At 37.3% G+C, this 17,177-nt stretch overlaps 2 protein-coding genes across 2 annotated transcripts in view; one reads left to right on the top strand and one right to left on the bottom strand.

Moving 5' to 3' along the window:
* FAM185A (family with sequence similarity 185 member A) overlaps nucleotides 1–15,969 on the top strand; it is a gene marked incomplete at its 5' end in the record, with an annotated part of 64,704 nt that extends 48,735 nt beyond the window's left edge. Inside the window, one exon of the mRNA XM_026067695.1 lies at nucleotides 15,690–15,969. The remainder of the gene's footprint in view (nucleotides 1–15,689) is intronic.
* Nucleotides 1–17,177, bottom strand: part of FBXL13 (F-box and leucine rich repeat protein 13) — a 96,888-nt gene that overhangs the window by 1,871 nt on the left and 77,840 nt on the right. The window contains exons 18-19 of the mRNA XM_026067693.1: nucleotides 10,483–10,617; nucleotides 5,439–5,602 (exon numbers count right to left, since the gene is read on the bottom strand). Coding sequence (XP_025923478.1) covers nucleotides 5,439–5,602; nucleotides 10,483–10,617 — 299 coding nt within the window. The remainder of the gene's footprint in view (nucleotides 1–5,438; nucleotides 5,603–10,482; nucleotides 10,618–17,177) is intronic.

Below are 17,177 nucleotides of genomic sequence, written 5' to 3'. Positions count from 1 at the left end.
ATCTGGAGTCTTGCAGCCATAGCAAGGTAAACAGCCTTTCTCCCTGCTGGCCAATTTCCTAAGCTCTTTAACAGAATGTAAAGTATGGCATCTAGACAATATTAGAGAAAAATCCAAACTAGAGAGGTGTGTTACCTGCCAATAATGCTACTATAATGTTCATATTTTTTTCCAAAGTGAAAACCATGAAGATGGTTACAAAAGAAGCTGATATCTGCAGCTGTAATGCTAGCACCACCACGGCAGGAAAGGGGTGGCAACTGCAGGATATTTTTGTTTCAATTTAACACTGACACGCTGTATTAAACACATGAATGCAAGGCTGTATGTATTTCTATATTAGGGAGGCCTGTGCTATTGAGGTATGTGTGCACAACTTATATGAGGGACTGTAAGCTATAAAATAAAAATCAACTCATCCAAGTCCAAATTCCTGTTTTTCATGGAAACGGCAATGTATGATGGCTGTCTGAAGCATGCATAAAGGGGAGCTGTTGCTATTTTTTGGAAACTTATGCTGCCCCATGCCTGGAGCTACAATTGATTAGTTTGCCAGAAACAGCCATTCATTAATCATTAACACATGGCAAAATGCATTGTTTATTTAAGATATACTGTACAGATGAAGTATGTTCATCTATTTATATAGTGTCTTGCAACCAGCACAGTAGAGTCATCTTTGGAAGCAAATATCTCTTGATATAAGTCAGATAAAATTACTGGATGAAGCACATGGCTTGAGCAGAGCTGAGATATATAATTCAATCCTTACCCAAAGTGTCTGTGTATGGCTTCAATCCCTTTTACTAAGAGGGGTTAGCTAGGAAAGGCAGATCTGCATCAGGATCTGAATTCTGAGCCATTCCAAAATTCAGAAAAGTTTGACTGTGGGTCCATTATAATTAAAAGCAGAGGTCTTGAAAAAGACATTTTGAGATGAGGTTACAAAAAGTAATCTAGACTAAAGATGAATGGAAAAGAAAAGCTTAAACATGGAAGAACTGTTTATAGTGCAAAACCAGGAGAAACTAAGCTGAAGAAGCAAGTGGAAGGCAGGCAGGTAACAGGAAAAGCAGAAAGCACGCTGCAAGCATCCTCCAGGTTATGTAAGCGGGATAGGGCTACATAAAATCTCAAGGATTTGGAGGTCTGTTGTCAGCTGCAACAGTTGTATAACAATACAACATTTTGTGGCATCTAGTTCAAATGCACATGAAGGCTGAAACTTGGCACTCCAGGAACCTCCATTAAGCAGTAGGTTTCTACCCATATCACATCTGAAGATCAATTTACAGTGAGTGGGAATAGAGTGGGTTAGGTTTTTTGGTTGCTTCTTCAAGAGAAAACTTGAGAGCAATTATTCTTGGTCCTTTATCAGATCATGTTTAGGCTGCCTTCATTTCTGATTACATGTGTGTTGGACTCCCAAATCCTTCCTGTCTAGTCATTCATGAGACCTTAATATGTGAATAATACTTAGGAAATTCTGCTTTTTAAGGAAAACAGAGTTCCTGTTCCTTTCTAATCAACAGCAACAATCAGAAAACAAAAACAAAACAAAAATCAAAATGTCCTTCAAATGGCAAATGTGTTGTAGCTATTAAAGACCAATGTAATTTTGGTTTAAAAGGCAAAAATTGTAAAAGTATTTGTTGATGAATCACTTGTTAACAAAGCAGTCACGAGTTTAAAAGAAATGTAACTGATTTCACATGAGTTCAGACAAGAACGAAGGAAATAATTTTGCTCTCAAAGAAGAGCTTTTGATGGAACTGAACTGTTAGTGCAGACGATGCCCGTTTGGTTCACAGCACTCTGCTGGCTAGGGACAGCTTCCGATGGCAATGGCAGATTTCTCTTTCTGTTTTGCACTCAGAAAACTTAATGGAGAGCTACACTTTTCTCAGCACTTAGCTGACTTTAAATAGTACTTGTGAGTGTTTTGAAGTTTAAGGATTTTTTCTATAGTGAAGAGTGGTGTTTCTCTAAAGATGCCAGTGTATTATTTCTTAACTTGCAGGATTAGCCCTACGTGAATCACAGCTGATATTACCACTTCCTACAGAAATCATTTTTTAAAGGTGGTTAGTTAGGCCCCCTTTTCTCTAGCAGAAGAAATGAATTGTACCAGTATCATTTACTCCCACAGGCAGATTATCCATGATGCTTTATTGCATTTAGAAACAGGTTTAATTGACAGTTCATTAGCCTCTGAGTACAGAAATATGCAGCAAGATATCAGTCCATAGGCCTTTTTTTCCTTTTAACATTTAAATAAATCTGGCACCGGGCTAGTATGCTGGCAAATATAGCCTCGAATGCTACCCAATACTGGAAAGAATGGACAATTTATATGCTCATAACGGTTTTCTGTGAGGCTGCATTGGACTGAAACTTTAAGAATTTTGTGTTTCCATATGTTTTCTATTTTAATCTAACAAAACAGTAAAAATAAAACTGAAAAAGAATGTGACACATGACATGAGATATGCCTAAATATTTGCAAGGCTGAGTCTATTAAGAGATGCCTTCTAGGACTGGTTAGTGTTTAATAATAAATGATAGGGAATCCCTTTGGCAAAATGAAGTATGCATGATTTATAGATTTTGTGGGACAATTTAAAATTAAAAACATATTTCTTCTATTACTTATCTAGAATCTAAGCCACTAGCATGTTTAGTTCTCAAGATTAATTCGATTACATAGATGTCCTTTTCCATTTTCCCAAATAGGAATCTCTGAAATGTTAGTGTGTTTCAGGCCTGTAGAACATAAATCACATTTGAAAACAGCCTTTTTCTCTACATTTTATGAAAAATCTAAGAACCCTATGAAGGTTGAATAAGGCTTTAAGAGTTAGTCTGAAATCAGAGAGTGGGGGCTGTTTATTTTGGTGACAATTCATTGCTTATTATTCATTAATAAAAACATAGAGGTTGTGAATGAGATGCATAATTTTATAAACATATATTGTGAGCTACAAATGACAATATTGTCATTGCTGAAAATCTGCAGCAAGATTATTAAAGGTTTAAAATCACTGCTGTACTGTGCTTTGCTTTGAATGCAATTATTGGTAAAAAGCCAACATTATTTATCAGCTTCCCGGTGTTGGTCTTGAACTATAATAAAACACAAAGATTTTTAGAAAATATGACACGTGTAAGATGTGGCATATATCTGAACCTAACTGTGAACTCCCTCTTATTTTTTAAATATCATTCCATCTAATGACAATTTTACAGTCTGTGTTGAAAAGCCACTCTGATCTCGATATGCCTCAGTCTACTCCGCAGACTGCCTAGGTCAATCAAGGGAGGTTCTTCAGACGTGTCAGAAAGAAATAGAAAAAAAAAAATCACCAGTGCTGAATTTTTCTGCATGATTGATCCACCTGAGAGTTTTTGTCCCAGACTCGGACGACATGAGGTAAGAGTTTCCTTTCATTGAACATTTGGTGCAAAGGGTTAGAGACTAAGAAAGGAACCATCCACCTTCACCTGCCAGAAAATCTGGCTGGAGAAAGTAAACTTAGGGAAGTTTGCCTAGTTCTAACATGCTGACCAGACTTCAGACTCACAAAAAGGGGAAAGATAACACTGGGTGGAGAAGTGTCTGATGGCTGTTTTTTGTTTTGTAAAGATCTATAACTCTCTGGGGCTTTCTTTACAGTAAAAATAACTGGTTGGGAAATTCCTTGGCAGAGTCAGAAGACTTTAATCAGGAAGTTCAGTGAACCCATACAGCATATGGGACCCGGAGGCAGAGATGTAATCCTGGGTATCCTGGTAATCCTGCAATTGCTACAATAATGTAAATGATTTTGTGAGAAATCAGGTGAGCTCTTTCATCATGGCTCAACATAAATTGGAACTCACCCAAATTTCTATTCCTACTACATCCCTCTGCTAAAGGAAAACGTATTAGCAACCAGAGCTCAAGAGGGGTCATACACTGTTTAGTGCTCTAGAGGTATGAAGGCACAGAAAAAGCAAGTACAATAATTTGGGTGTGAAGAGATAATCCCTTGAGGCTTAATAGGAAAAAACTAAATCTGAAAGTAGGGAGGAAATTAAACATTTATATGAAACATCCTTTCTGGAATGAAGAGTGCAATACTTTTAGAACATTTTTTTCAATTATTAGTGTTGCATACCACTCCTTCAAAACACTTTCCATAGCTAACAAGTATTTAATTAAAAGTAGATTTTTTGAGAAAGAAGTTTTGAGATGACATTAAGAAATCTAAAACAGAGAGAAAAAAGAGACCTGACAAGTAAGGAAAAGAAATGATAGAAGAATTGTCTGTGGCAAGATGATTAGAGGAAAATAAACCAATGAGGATTCAGAAAGCAGGAAGCACAGTGTAAATAGCTTTTAAGTTATTAAGTATCTGCATCAGTCTTTTATTTTCTACACTGACTACCAAACTGTGGAATGATTTAGTAGGGAACGCTCAATCTACAGTTGTCCTGTTAGATTATAGAGCTCTCCTAGTATGGATACTCTATGTAATCTAATGATACATAATACATTTCTTAATGAAGTAATAAAGTTTGATTAAGTTTTATACTCAAGTATGCCAAAATGCTAGAATTTAAGTTGTTTTCCAAACAGTTTCAGTACCTTCAGAGTGTCTGGCCTTGTACAGTTCTAGGTGTAAGGCAAATGGGCTGTGGTGCTCTTAATGCTTAGGAAGGCTGGTGGACTTTGGAGCTGCATCTTGGAGCCTTATATTTCAGATTGAGATCTTGGATCTTGGAGCCTTAAACCTGAAAACTCAGGTCTAAACCTGACCAAAACTGACTGGCTTTTGAATCCCATGTGGAATCCAGAGACTAGGTCCATTCACACCAATGGGAAAATTGAATTACATTGTGGCAGATGATGCTTTTTTGGAAAGATACATAAAAATATGTTTCACTTACACTTTTTGAAACTTTTCTTATGACACTTTGTCTCATTGGCTATAACCATGCTGCATTTTGAGCACATGCCCACATCCACACTCAAATCCACTTTTGCCAGATACTCACATTCAGTTTTGGGAAACGCAAACCCTCTGAGCTCAAATACACCCACCCTCAGTGCAATGGCTGAGAGCATTAGGCCCAGCCTGTTCTTCTCCCTCCTGTTCCATGTGCCTTTGAGGTGATATTCTGTGTCTGCACATTCTTTCCTAACCAAACGTTGTCTGCCATAAAGACAGATGGGGTCCCTATCTTCCTTGACTTCTGGCTGACTCTAGGATATGTAGATACCTACACTGAGCTATAAGTATCCTCAGGCTGCAATATGGACACACACACCCCTAGATAAAGGAGCAAGATGGCTCAAGCCAGATACCTGGCATGGCACCATGATGTCAGTGAAGACAGGCTTTATGTTTTGGGGTTTAAAACCATCTCTGAATTTAGATTAGAAAATACCCTCTTACTTGGTAATATTTCTACAGTACAGCATCTTGAGAATCTGGAGCTGCTTACAACCTTTCCAAAGATATTTCAGTGCTTTGTCAGTAAGATGAATGCAACCAGAGACATCCAAGAAACGGAGGAAACAGCAGGCTGCAGCCAAATATTCGATACATAGATCAGTCATCTGTAAATGAAGCAACAAAACACACATAAGATTACTGAAGAGTTTAAAAAAACCCACAGCACACAGTTTTACTAGCTGATTTGGAGGAAAATTGTATTTTAAAATACCTTGTGGAAGTAAAGTTTAGCACAGCAGAATTCTGAATCTCAGCGACAGACTCTAAAGGAGCGTATTGAGGAATAACTTAAATGTGCTTCCAGTACATTCTGAAGTGTTGGATTTTTCACCTAATCAGAATGGTTTAACTTTCCCAACCCCATAATTCGGCATGTGCTGTACATGAGCCTTTAGCATTGTTCTTTCTAAACTATTAGGCTTCACTGTCTCGGAGTTTAGTGTATCAATTTTGTATCTCAGTTCTCCTATAAATGAATGCCTCACACTATGACTTTTCTAACATACAGATGTTTTTCTGTTCATCTGAAGTAGAGCTACTTAGTTTCACTTCACAGTTCCATTTTTCTAAACTGACATTCATTACCATTAATACTGGAAGTTCCGTTTGAGAAACACATGGGACAGAGTCTTCAAGGTACAAAAGCAGTCATGCAAGATACTTAATAGCTCCATTGACCTCAGCGGGAACAGTTATGAATAAATTATGCACATACTTTAATTACTGTGTTTAGTCAGTAACAAAAATCTAGAGGGGGACATGCTAAAGACCTTTAAAAGAGGCTTTATTAAAAGCAGACTGTTTCTGACCCTAGTGGAGTGGAATGGTGGAAAGAGAGAAGTGGGTTTGACTTTCATTGCAGAGCCAATGTCATAAGAACCTAAAAGGGACAAAACGAGATGAAGCTGTGATCTTGTCTGTGGAACAGAGACTGAAGCACCCTATCTCCTGATACCGTCCTCCTGGGACATATGAGGTAATTCTGTACTCTGCTTATTTCAGACTTAGCTCTACGTTCAATATTAAGATCTGCAATAGATTAATAAATAAATAAATAAAAGGTTAATAATAAATAATAAAAGGTTAATAAATAGATTCATATTCCTATTGAAATAAGCAAAAGTTGGTGATTGAACTCAGTATTCAGTATCAGATGCATTTCAGGGAAACCTATTTTCCTCATACACTCTATCCTATTCCTTTTACAGGACTGAATTACAGGATTCATTGTCCATTGAACTGTGTCTTCAGAACTTTGTTATTTAATTAGCTGATTCATTTAACCAGAGTTTTATTTTCAATTCTTGCTGTATTTTTTCATTTATAGAATGTCACCCACAGCATCTTCATTATTCCTATGAAATAACAATTATTCTTGAATGAGGCTCATTCCTTGAAAAAGACTCAGAACTGCAGTGCTGAATATTTTAAAGAAAGTATCAGCATTTTCAAAACGACTTATACCTGTCATAGGTATACAGAAACATAACACAGAGAGTCTCACTGCACTTTCACTGAACCCTATGAGGTTTATTCAAAGAAAGTTAATTTAAATATATAGTAGATATGTTTAAGGCCATAAGCTGTTCTAATTTTACAGTAAGCTTCACAGCACATGCCAAAACATTCTTAATGGACATGTATTTATATATTGCATTTTCCATGTTCTCTTGCTATGTTTTTTTTTTTTATTCAGGTATTTTTATGTAGCTAATGTTGCAGGACATGACTGTCAGACATATTAACGTATCTCTTTTGGAACAGATTCATTTTTGTTTTAGTCTCCTGACCATTTTTAAACAGTCTCTGAGTGGAAAATATTTCCTTACTTAGCAGCTGGATCCCCTCACTTTATACTAGAGATTGCCAAAGGATTTCAATGACCCGTTAGTTTTAACATCCACAGGTATACCCACCTCATTTTATGGAGTTGCAAGCAGGATTTAAGGCAAAAAAAAAAAGCCTCGTAAACTAATGTGTGGGTTTATTTGAAAAAGTCTCGATGGTCTTTTCTGAATATGGTAGGGTATTAGCAGTTACTAGATTGGCTTTATAACCTTTAAAGGAAAAGATATCATCTAGCAGCAAAGCATTGGAAAGGGATTACTAGGTCACTGAGTCTAGTTTAGTTCTTGTTCCCATTTCAGAGAACTACAAAATATGATCCAGTTCATTCCCTTATCAAGATCCGTCCTAACATTAGTTAATACTTTGCTGCCATCACTCTTCCCTGGATCCTTTCAGATTTCACTGCTCTGATAGGTAGAAACTCTCCCAATTTCCAGCCTAAGTGTATTTATGGCCATTTTTTACTAATTCATTTCTGTTTTATATCTATAAGGTGTAGTGGAAAGCATGGCAGAGGACATTACTTGCAAAAATACCTAGCTTAAGCTACTGTGGAAAGATTTCTGTGCACAACATCTATTATTAATACGGAAAAAAGAAAACCTTAATATCTATCTAAAATCAAAGTATACAGGAGATTGAGACTCTTGTACATAACAATTAATGGCATGCAGCAGGTATCCATAAAATATAAACCAGGGGCTATTGTAAGATGCAGAACAACTTCGGCCTACCAGATCTGTGAGACAGTCTGCATTTTTTGGTCTGAGAAACTTATGAATTTCTGGCAAGCTGATGAATCAGTCAAAATATCTGTACTCCGGGGCTGGCTAACTAGTCCATCGGGTCAGCTCAGACAAGCCGGCCAGGAGGCTACCATGGTCAGTCACTGCAGTGAATAAGGGGACATGAGGGTTGTATGGAGAATTGAAAGGGTAATCAAGAGATTTGGAGATGGGCGTAGGATATTATGAGAGGAGGAAGGCACGGACAAGTGATGGCTGTGGAAATATTATGGGAAGAAATACGACATGGGCACTTCAATAGGAGAAAGGGGGAAGACTGGCCCAGTAAGTATAATCAGTTTTTCAAAGGCTAGTTCCAGATGAACTTTTTCAAAAGTAGTAATAGCCTTAGTCTGTTCGCACCTGACATAAGTGGAAGCAGCATTACAACAACATTTTCCATGGAATTGAAAAAACTGAAATCACCATTTTAAAAATTGCATTGGAATGCTTGTTGTCAAAATGCAGCAAGTATGTGGTTTTGCTATTAAATTAAGCAGGTATTATTAAATGTACAAGAGCCAGAGGTATTATGTCAGGAAGTTCTGGGAAAAAACATTTACGCCGTCATAACAGTAATATTTTCTAAAAGGAACATTCATTCTGATACAGGGAGAAGATAAATGAGAAGCAGGACTTTAATCAAAAAAGAAATGATACAGAAAATATTGGAAGTAATAATGCTGCAGTATGAGTTAATGGTAAAGTTTCACTATAGATTAACTTAATCTAAATAAATTAGTAGCTGGAAATAATTATATTTTTCAAATATCTACAAATCCTGAATGAAGGTAATTCAGCAGCTTTCCTAAAGAGATGTTAGTTAACTGAATATGGCTGCAAATGCACATGGTTATAGTGGTAATAAATATATAAAATACAGTGCAGTACAGATAAGACCAACCAAAGCACACTGAAGACTGTGGGTGCCACTAGCAAAATTATCTTAGTAACTTGAGTTATTAAAGGAATATTCGCATAGCCCTGGAGTCAGTGGTATCCTGAGTCTCCTTCTAGTAGTCGATAGAGGGATAGGGCTTCTCAAAGAGTTAAAGAGAGGTTCCCTGGTTCAAACGATGCTTTATAAGAGCATCTCTCCCCATTGACTATAGAAACAGCCTAAGGAACACTCTCCTCCATAGGCATAAGTTAGTTGTTACGAATACCTCATACATTTTATTTTCCAAAGGACCTAGTTTCTTGGGCTTAGAATCTTCAAAATAATTAAGCATGCATTTACATCTTTGGGTACATCAGTTTTTAGGCACTACTGCCATTTTCAAAGTAGCCACTGCCCTGCCATGTAAAGCCATAGGTATAAAGTTTTCATGATGTCCCAATTTATGCTGGTTAGTATTTATGAAGCCAAGTGAACAAATCAACCCACAGCTAGAAACCTGCCGGGAGCCCAACCACACTGAAAAAATGAAGACTGTGAAGTGGAATTCCCAAAGCAGTGGGAGCCCAGCTCACGCTCCAGTTGAAACTGCAGGCTCTAGTTCATGCTCAAAATACACAGTATTTGCTACCTCTGGATGAGTAGGACTGGAAGAAGGCATGATACACTGAGGAGCAGCAGGGCCATAGTCACAGCCCTAGCCCTAGCTAGTAGGGCTTGCTGAGCTTGACTGATGCCAGGAGAGGCTCTACAGCAACATATCCAAGAGGCATTTAACAGTGGCTCAGCAGCCAGCTTTCCCAGATCAACTGCTTCTGCGAAACACTCTGCCCCTTCCTTAGTATTTCATCTCTGGTTATGTTGCTGACTCTCCACTGATTTGTCAAGCTTTTGAAACTGTATTTCTTAGATATCTAGCTCTCCTCATGCACTGTATTAGGAGTTTTGGTTCCTAGAACGGTCTTGCTAGTTCAGCTAGGCAGAAGCTAGTATGGTTGGCTTTACCTGGGTTCAGAAAAGGCACTGGAAAAAAATCAAGCATGAAAATACTGAGAGCTATTAAAACAAAGACACCACTCTCTGGAAGCACCCACAGCACAGACCACCAGAAATGGAGAGCGTATTTGCAGGAAATATCACTGAAAGCTCTCCTCTGTTCACACTCTTCCCTAGACAGCAACTGCTGGAGAAACAGACTTTTACCTGACCTAGTATGGACAGCTTGATATTCTAATTGCAAGGAGTAGAAGGCGGCCAAGCATTTTAAAGGCTTGACTCTCACAACTTAAAATTCATGGAAAGTCAATTGAACTTAGGCTCTGATTTTTAAATTAGAGGAATAAGTTGAAGAATTGTGGCAAGACACATGCCAGCAGGTCAAATTTCTGAGTGATACTATTTATTTCTTTGGAATAGCAGACCCACAGCTCTCCTTCCTGGTTCTTATACGTACCTTTGGACAACCAGCTATGTTGACAGATGTAAGTCTGTGGCAGTTAAATGCCAAAGCTTTTGCAGTTTCATCCGTCAGCTGAGGGCAGTAAGAGACATGACAGTACTCTAGGTGTTTTGTGTCCTGGCAGAACTTCTGAAAGAGTGACAAACAGACAGATCATTCCTTGGTGATATGCCTACTCTACTTTTCTCAGTTTACAATACATTTACATTAATCCTTTGATACACTTCAGGCACTTCAGTTGGTTTTTGTATCCTTTATTATCAGTGAAGTCACTCATATATAGGCTGTAAACTCCACTGGAAAAGAGATGTATGAAGAGGTCATTTTCCATTTCTGATGCTGATGCATTACAGTATGTGTTCATTAGACTAACATTCATGCAACTTTCACTGTATATATTAAAATATGTTAATTCGTGTCCTTTAAAATGAACACAAACCAAAACCTAACAGTTTGTGCTCAGAGGACCAGCCTCCAAAACATATATTCTTCTACTCTCTGCAAATGCCCATTTTTGTGTATATTAACAGTTATTTTTGTCAAAATGAACAAACAACTGTATCTGTACAAATTCTATTATTTTCTTGGAAAGGAATGGGTAAGGATTTCAGGACTGTCACTCAGGAATATTCTAGATTCTGATTTGCAAAGTGAAATTCAGGACAGCTCACTACAGATGAAGTGCCAGCAGTCTCCCGTAATTATTGCTGTGATAGCTGTGGAGTGCAATTTCTATCCTCCTTTTTAGAGCTACTAGGTACCTGTAGAGCCCACTGACTTAAATTTCAGCACCTTTGTAACTCACGTATTAGTTTTTTCAAACACCCCATAAAACAGAAATCACTTTTGAAAATATCAGGCTAAATAGTTCAGTGACTCAGTTTCCCAGCCTGTAAAATGGAGCTGAGATAATTTCACATAAGTTACGAAATCTGCAAGAACTGTTTACAAAACATTTTGGAGACCTGCAGATGGCAAGTGATAAGCAGGTGTAAGGTATTATTATTATTATTATTATTATTAAGACATTCCAACTTCTACATGATTTCTTGAATTTTTGCATTAATACCTACTCCATGCACTCTACCAGGCCAACTGAAAAGACCAAAGGGACAATTTGACCCATTCAATGTGTTGATGTATTTTTCATCTTATTTTTGATACTGCACCTCTGAAGTGTGATCATATGAACCAAAGCATTTGGCAAAATGCACATTAAAGTATGTATTTTAAACAGTATTTCAGAGCAGCCCACATAAATCCTTGCTTCCCCTGAAACCCAGGTGGTCGTAACTTTGGGATACTATGCGTGTTTATTCTTTGCAATGAAACTTCTATGAAAGGCCACATAGATTCATAAAATACATTTTTCTCCCTTGCGCTCTGAAACTTTGTTCATCTTTTGCACTGAATCTTTTTCAAACACGAAGAATATTCACTTGTAGGCCCCCAAGGAGAAGAAAGTATGCTGTAATTTTGTGTTTGTGGGCAATCAGCCGTTGCCAGCCTCCAGGTCTGCTCCTTACTTCTAAAGTAGCTCAGTGTGGAACTTTCTCCTTAAGGGACAACAGATTTGTGAACTCAAGCATAAAACAATCAAAAGAAGACAGTACTTCTTCACTTAATAATGCCATGATGTGAGTGTTTTGTCCAACAGCAGAACATTTTGTGGTTCAAGCAAAGTTTTAGCTTCAGTGAGAATTGCCCCTCTATGATTGCCATCCTGGAATGGCATAAGATATCGGACCTTAAATGTGTCACTAAGCTGATCTCCTAGGTCTGCTAACCTTGGCATAAGGCCAGTGTAATTTGGCAATTACTGGAATGGAAATTCTACTTCTATGGGGGAAAAGAAGGAAATATTTATGTAGCTGACTGAATAAAAAATGCTGGCTGCTTGAAGCTTTTCCAAAGTTTCTAGAAGTAGTCCTGAGGTAAAGAGCGTGAGGACTACCTGGATGCATAACAAATGTGCATGCACTCAGAGATATACAAATGCACTTACATATTTATCATTCTGAAGAAAAGTCCACAGTAGTCGGACTATTGCTTCTGACACATAGCTATTTTTCTTTACTTAAAACAGGAGCTCACTGAGGCACTAAGACAGGGCTGATCACTGTAAATGTTAGCTTTTTGATGACCAGAACTTTTGTGTGCGTTTCACGAGTTTTACATGAACAGATGCAAAGAAACTTACTGTCTGAAATTTGTTTCATGGACCAGATTTTTAAAACTTGTCTTCGGTGCCCTAGCTCTAGTTTGTTATTTTCTATCTATTTACTGCAGATGTAGTAAAGCAGTGGTTCTTGGGTTTGGGGTTCTTGTTTTATTTTAGTAAATACCAGGATGTGAATAATTTAACCTAAGACTGGTCAGAGTGGACAATTCAGGGTTTATAAAAATTGGCTTCTGTACCTTTCCTATTTTAATCACAGCTTTACAGGGTGTTAACTCAATACAGAAACATTCTGAACTCTCAGCAAGAAAATTTTTTTATCTGCATGTAAGAGAGCCTCAACTCCCTTCAGAATTAGGCTCAAATGTGATGACTTAATCACTGCATTCTCAGCGAGGGTATGTAGCACAAGCTGAAGCCAAGATTTCAATGCCTGTATGGTACATTTATCTTGTTTTTACTGATACGGTTTGTCTACGTACACATTTAAAGTATCCTTCAAAATTAGGTTCTGAATTGCTCCTAACTTGAAGGCTACTCCTACATTATTTTGCAAATAGCACTATTTGCTCAAATAGAGATTTTTATAAGTTGCCAGTCTAGGTGAAAATACTGAAAAGTGTTTTAATGAACTACTAAGCATCTTTAGATACTTGATGCTTTCTAGAATTATTTTCAGTAATGAAGAAATCCTGGCAGCTTTAAATGTGTAATATAATATGAAAACAGATACAGAAAACCTTGCTATCTCTTTAGGTTGAATCCTTTTTTTCTAATTGAATGAACTTAATATTCTGGGGAGAGGATCTACACAGGGCTTTCAAGATAGTGACCACGAAATGCAACGCTGCCATTCAGCAGCATTCTCACCAGTCACTGACAGAACAAAAGTAACCGATCAGCAGTGAAAGTGATACCAAAAAAGTGAAGAGTTTGGGTCTGTGTACAGCGTGTTAATGCCAAAACCAGAAATGGCAACAGCATACCAGATGTGGGGTTGGGATCCAACCTGTTGTTAATGCTTCTAATTACGTGATCCAATTCCAATTGCTTGTAACTGTGTCAAACTTCAGCATGTTGAAATTTTACTTGCTGTGAACTTGACTCAGATTGAATTATTCTGGGAAAACTACTTATTTGTGAAAATAGCGTGGAAATGACATGTTTCAAAGGTAAAAGCATTTCTTTGAAAAGTTGTGGCATTTCCCCTGCTTTAGTATATGGGCTCAAGATTTAGCCAGAAATGACCTCTTTGTCAAGGAGACTGGAATTAAAGGGCTCTGTTTAGATTAGTAATTTAAACAGTACCTGGGCACAAGTTTGATCAGCCATACTGGTTAAATTATTAGCATGCTTCTTCGGACTATTAGGATACAAGCTGTGCCATGCCAGCTGGCCTCAGGGCTACCAAATGTTTCCTAGCCCATTTTGTTTACTAGTAGTGAGGTGATGAGGAGGGGAAAAAGGCTTAAAGTAGAGGGTAGGACACAGAGACTGATACTGCAATGAAAGTCTAAGGATTGCAGTCTGAAGGAAGAATGGCACAAAGATCCTTAGAGACAATAGAGAAGACACAGGGTGGACAGAAATGAGCAGGAAGAGTCGCTTGGGAGTGCTTGGAAAGAAAGCAGAAAGAATGGGCTAAAAGGAGAGTGCTCGCGAGAGCGCACGCCCATTAAAACCTGAAACAAAACCAGGATTTCCAAATCTTGCCATTCCTCTGCTGTTAGCACTGTAAAACCCACTTAAAATGCCCCTTTCATCTCTGGTACTTCTATACATAGAATTCAAACCCAGGAACTAGAATCAGCTGGATTGAAGTGGCTAATAATGTATGGAAATGTAAAGATGATGTCATGCCATGGTATATCAGATTCTTGAGTGTCTGGGGTTTTTAACAACAGAAATGTTATAAACAAAACCTTTAAAGTGTCATCATTGCAGCTACAAAGCCAAGCTTTCAAAAACTAGGAATTGCTTCTGGAAGCTTCAGTTGGGCCTTTTGTGAATATGTATGAATATTCAATTTTTAATTATTTGCTTCCAAAGTCTTTTTCATAGGCTTACTGACTTAATTCTGTGCTAAGGATGGACCTATTCCAGGAATGAACCAGGATTCTTAAGTTTCTGTAGCTTATTTATTACGGAAGTTAGACAGCGTACAAGGACTCAAAGTGAGACACTGCAAGAAAAGGGCAGACTGATTGTTGAGACACTAGAACCCTCTCCTGGAATGCTAAATTTTGTCTCCTCTCGTCCAAAACATTTTCCTTGTGCTGCTGGCCTAAGTCATTTACAATAATTATTGCATAGGTGCTTAAAAACTGCATTCTTCCTGCTCTCTGAGCCCAGTGTCAGATGCTGGTATTAAATTTATATTGGCAATCGAGGGAAATGGAGCCTTGTTTGCTCTCTTAATCTCTCTATTCCTGGTTCTACATCTATGACTATGATCTCCAGAGGTGATTGTGAAGATAACTGATGTTTGCAAAACGTTCAGCCTCTACAAAGAGAAGAATATGATAAGAAGGAAACAAAATAATTTTCTAACTTACGTGCACAATTTTAATTCTGTGTAGATAACACCTGAGGACACACAAGCATCAATGAAAACACAAAATACTGAATTGCTGCTTTTTAAGTGAGCATCATCTGAGTTACGAATGAGCAGAGATCCTATTTACAAATATGTGATCATATAAGCCATTATATACTGTTATAATGCCCAGGCACAAGTAGATCAATTAACACCAGAAGGTCAACATTACTTTTGGCATATTGTAACTTTCTGCATTTTACTTTGACAGTGTTAATAAAGTACTCTTAATATACATTTTCTTTTCATGTAACTCAAATATTCTTTATATAACCAAAGGATAAACAAGATCTGCAGTATATAATGGGGTAACTTTCTACAAAGTTTCCATAAACTCATACCTTTAGATTCAACTTATAAAAAAGGACTTGGCATTTCTTTTTAAGGTAATTCCTTAACTTTTCTTCTTTCTCCTGCCCTTCCTAGATCCCTGACAACATGGCTCCTGTAACTGCTATATCTTCATGTACTCCATTCCTCAGGAAGCTCAAGTTCATATTGCATATGGGGGAAGTGTAAACACTTTTTTCCACCTTCTTTTCTGGGAGTTTACTTTATGTCATGAGACATTGACTGAAAAAAATTCTTAGCCATAAGCCATAGCACAATGCAGAAGTGAATATTCTGTTCTGAAAACAGCAGCACTGGCTCTACGCTCACTTTCAGTGAGATATACGCAAGACGTACGTACTTGGTCATTATTTTGTTTAAAAACATGGAACTTTACACAGAACATTCATGAAAGGCCAGTCAGAATTACTCTAAAAAAGCAAATTCTAATGGCCTGACATGTATTTAGGCTAACAAGGTTCAATCCAGATGCATCCCTTGTGGTGCAGCAAGACTGACTCATTCTTATAATATATGGCTATAAAATGATGAATGTTGGAGCTTTATAATGGAAAAACGTAGAAGCTGAAAACTGGGATTACACGATGGCATTGCCTGTACCAGCAGTCCTAGGATCTGCAAGTGTTTATGGGCATGAAATTAATATCATTAAACAAGATGATTTAAACATTTCTGTTACATATGGTTAGGAACAATTCTCAATTACAGATAAAAGTGTTTGGATGTAAATGCCACCTCACTTCTTCCTAACAAGATAGATCTTTCTTTCTTCTACAAAGTTACTAATTAATGTTTATTTATTATACTGTTCTCAAACACAAAACAGTAAATCTATGCAATTGTATTGAATTTGTCAAGTCTCCAAACAAATTTAGGCAAACTTTAAGCACACAAAATATCCTGTGATAAGGATAAGGAATTTCACAGCTTAACTATGCATTTTGGAAGAGCCATCTCCTTTTGTTTATTCTCAGTTTTCAAACTAAGTTCACTTCGTGCCCACTGGATTATGTATTGTAGTGAACAGCAAGAAGTTGATCCCTATCTACCCTTTTTGTGGCACTTCTGACTGTACAGATCTCAGTTGTATTCCCTCAGCCGCCTCCTGTCCAGACCGCAGGTTCCTAGCCTGCCTAGCTACTCCTTATATGGGAAGTGCTCCATACCCCTCATCATCCTTATTATCCTCCCTGAATCTTTTCCAGTTTCCACTTCAGTGCTTTATCCATAAAAAGAATTATAGTAACACAGAATAACTGATTTTACCAAAACAAGATAGAGTGCTAATAAATCAGAATTTTAATATGTTATAACTGCTGTGATCATACTTTAAGTATGATAAATACTAAGATTTTTAAAATCTCATCATTAACATCAATTTAAAAAAGCCACAAATATAAAACAATTTATAAACATTGTAAAATGGAGTTCAAATACTGTATTAGTATTAATATTTTCATGACAATTACTAAATATTCAAAAGAAAAAATATTTTGTCACTGTGTGACTTTATAACTTAACGTGAATTTAAATAATTCCTTACACAGCAACTTCAAATTGTAG

The sequence above is a fragment of the Apteryx rowi genome, unplaced genomic scaffold, assembly GCF_003343035.1.
Source record: "Apteryx rowi isolate R43461 unplaced genomic scaffold, aptRow1 scaffold_261, whole genome shotgun sequence".
Lineage (NCBI taxonomy): Eukaryota > Metazoa > Chordata > Aves > Apterygiformes > Apterygidae > Apteryx > Apteryx rowi.
The sequence above is the reverse complement of the archived record's forward strand: the minus strand, read 5'-3'. Positions and strand labels throughout refer to the sequence as shown.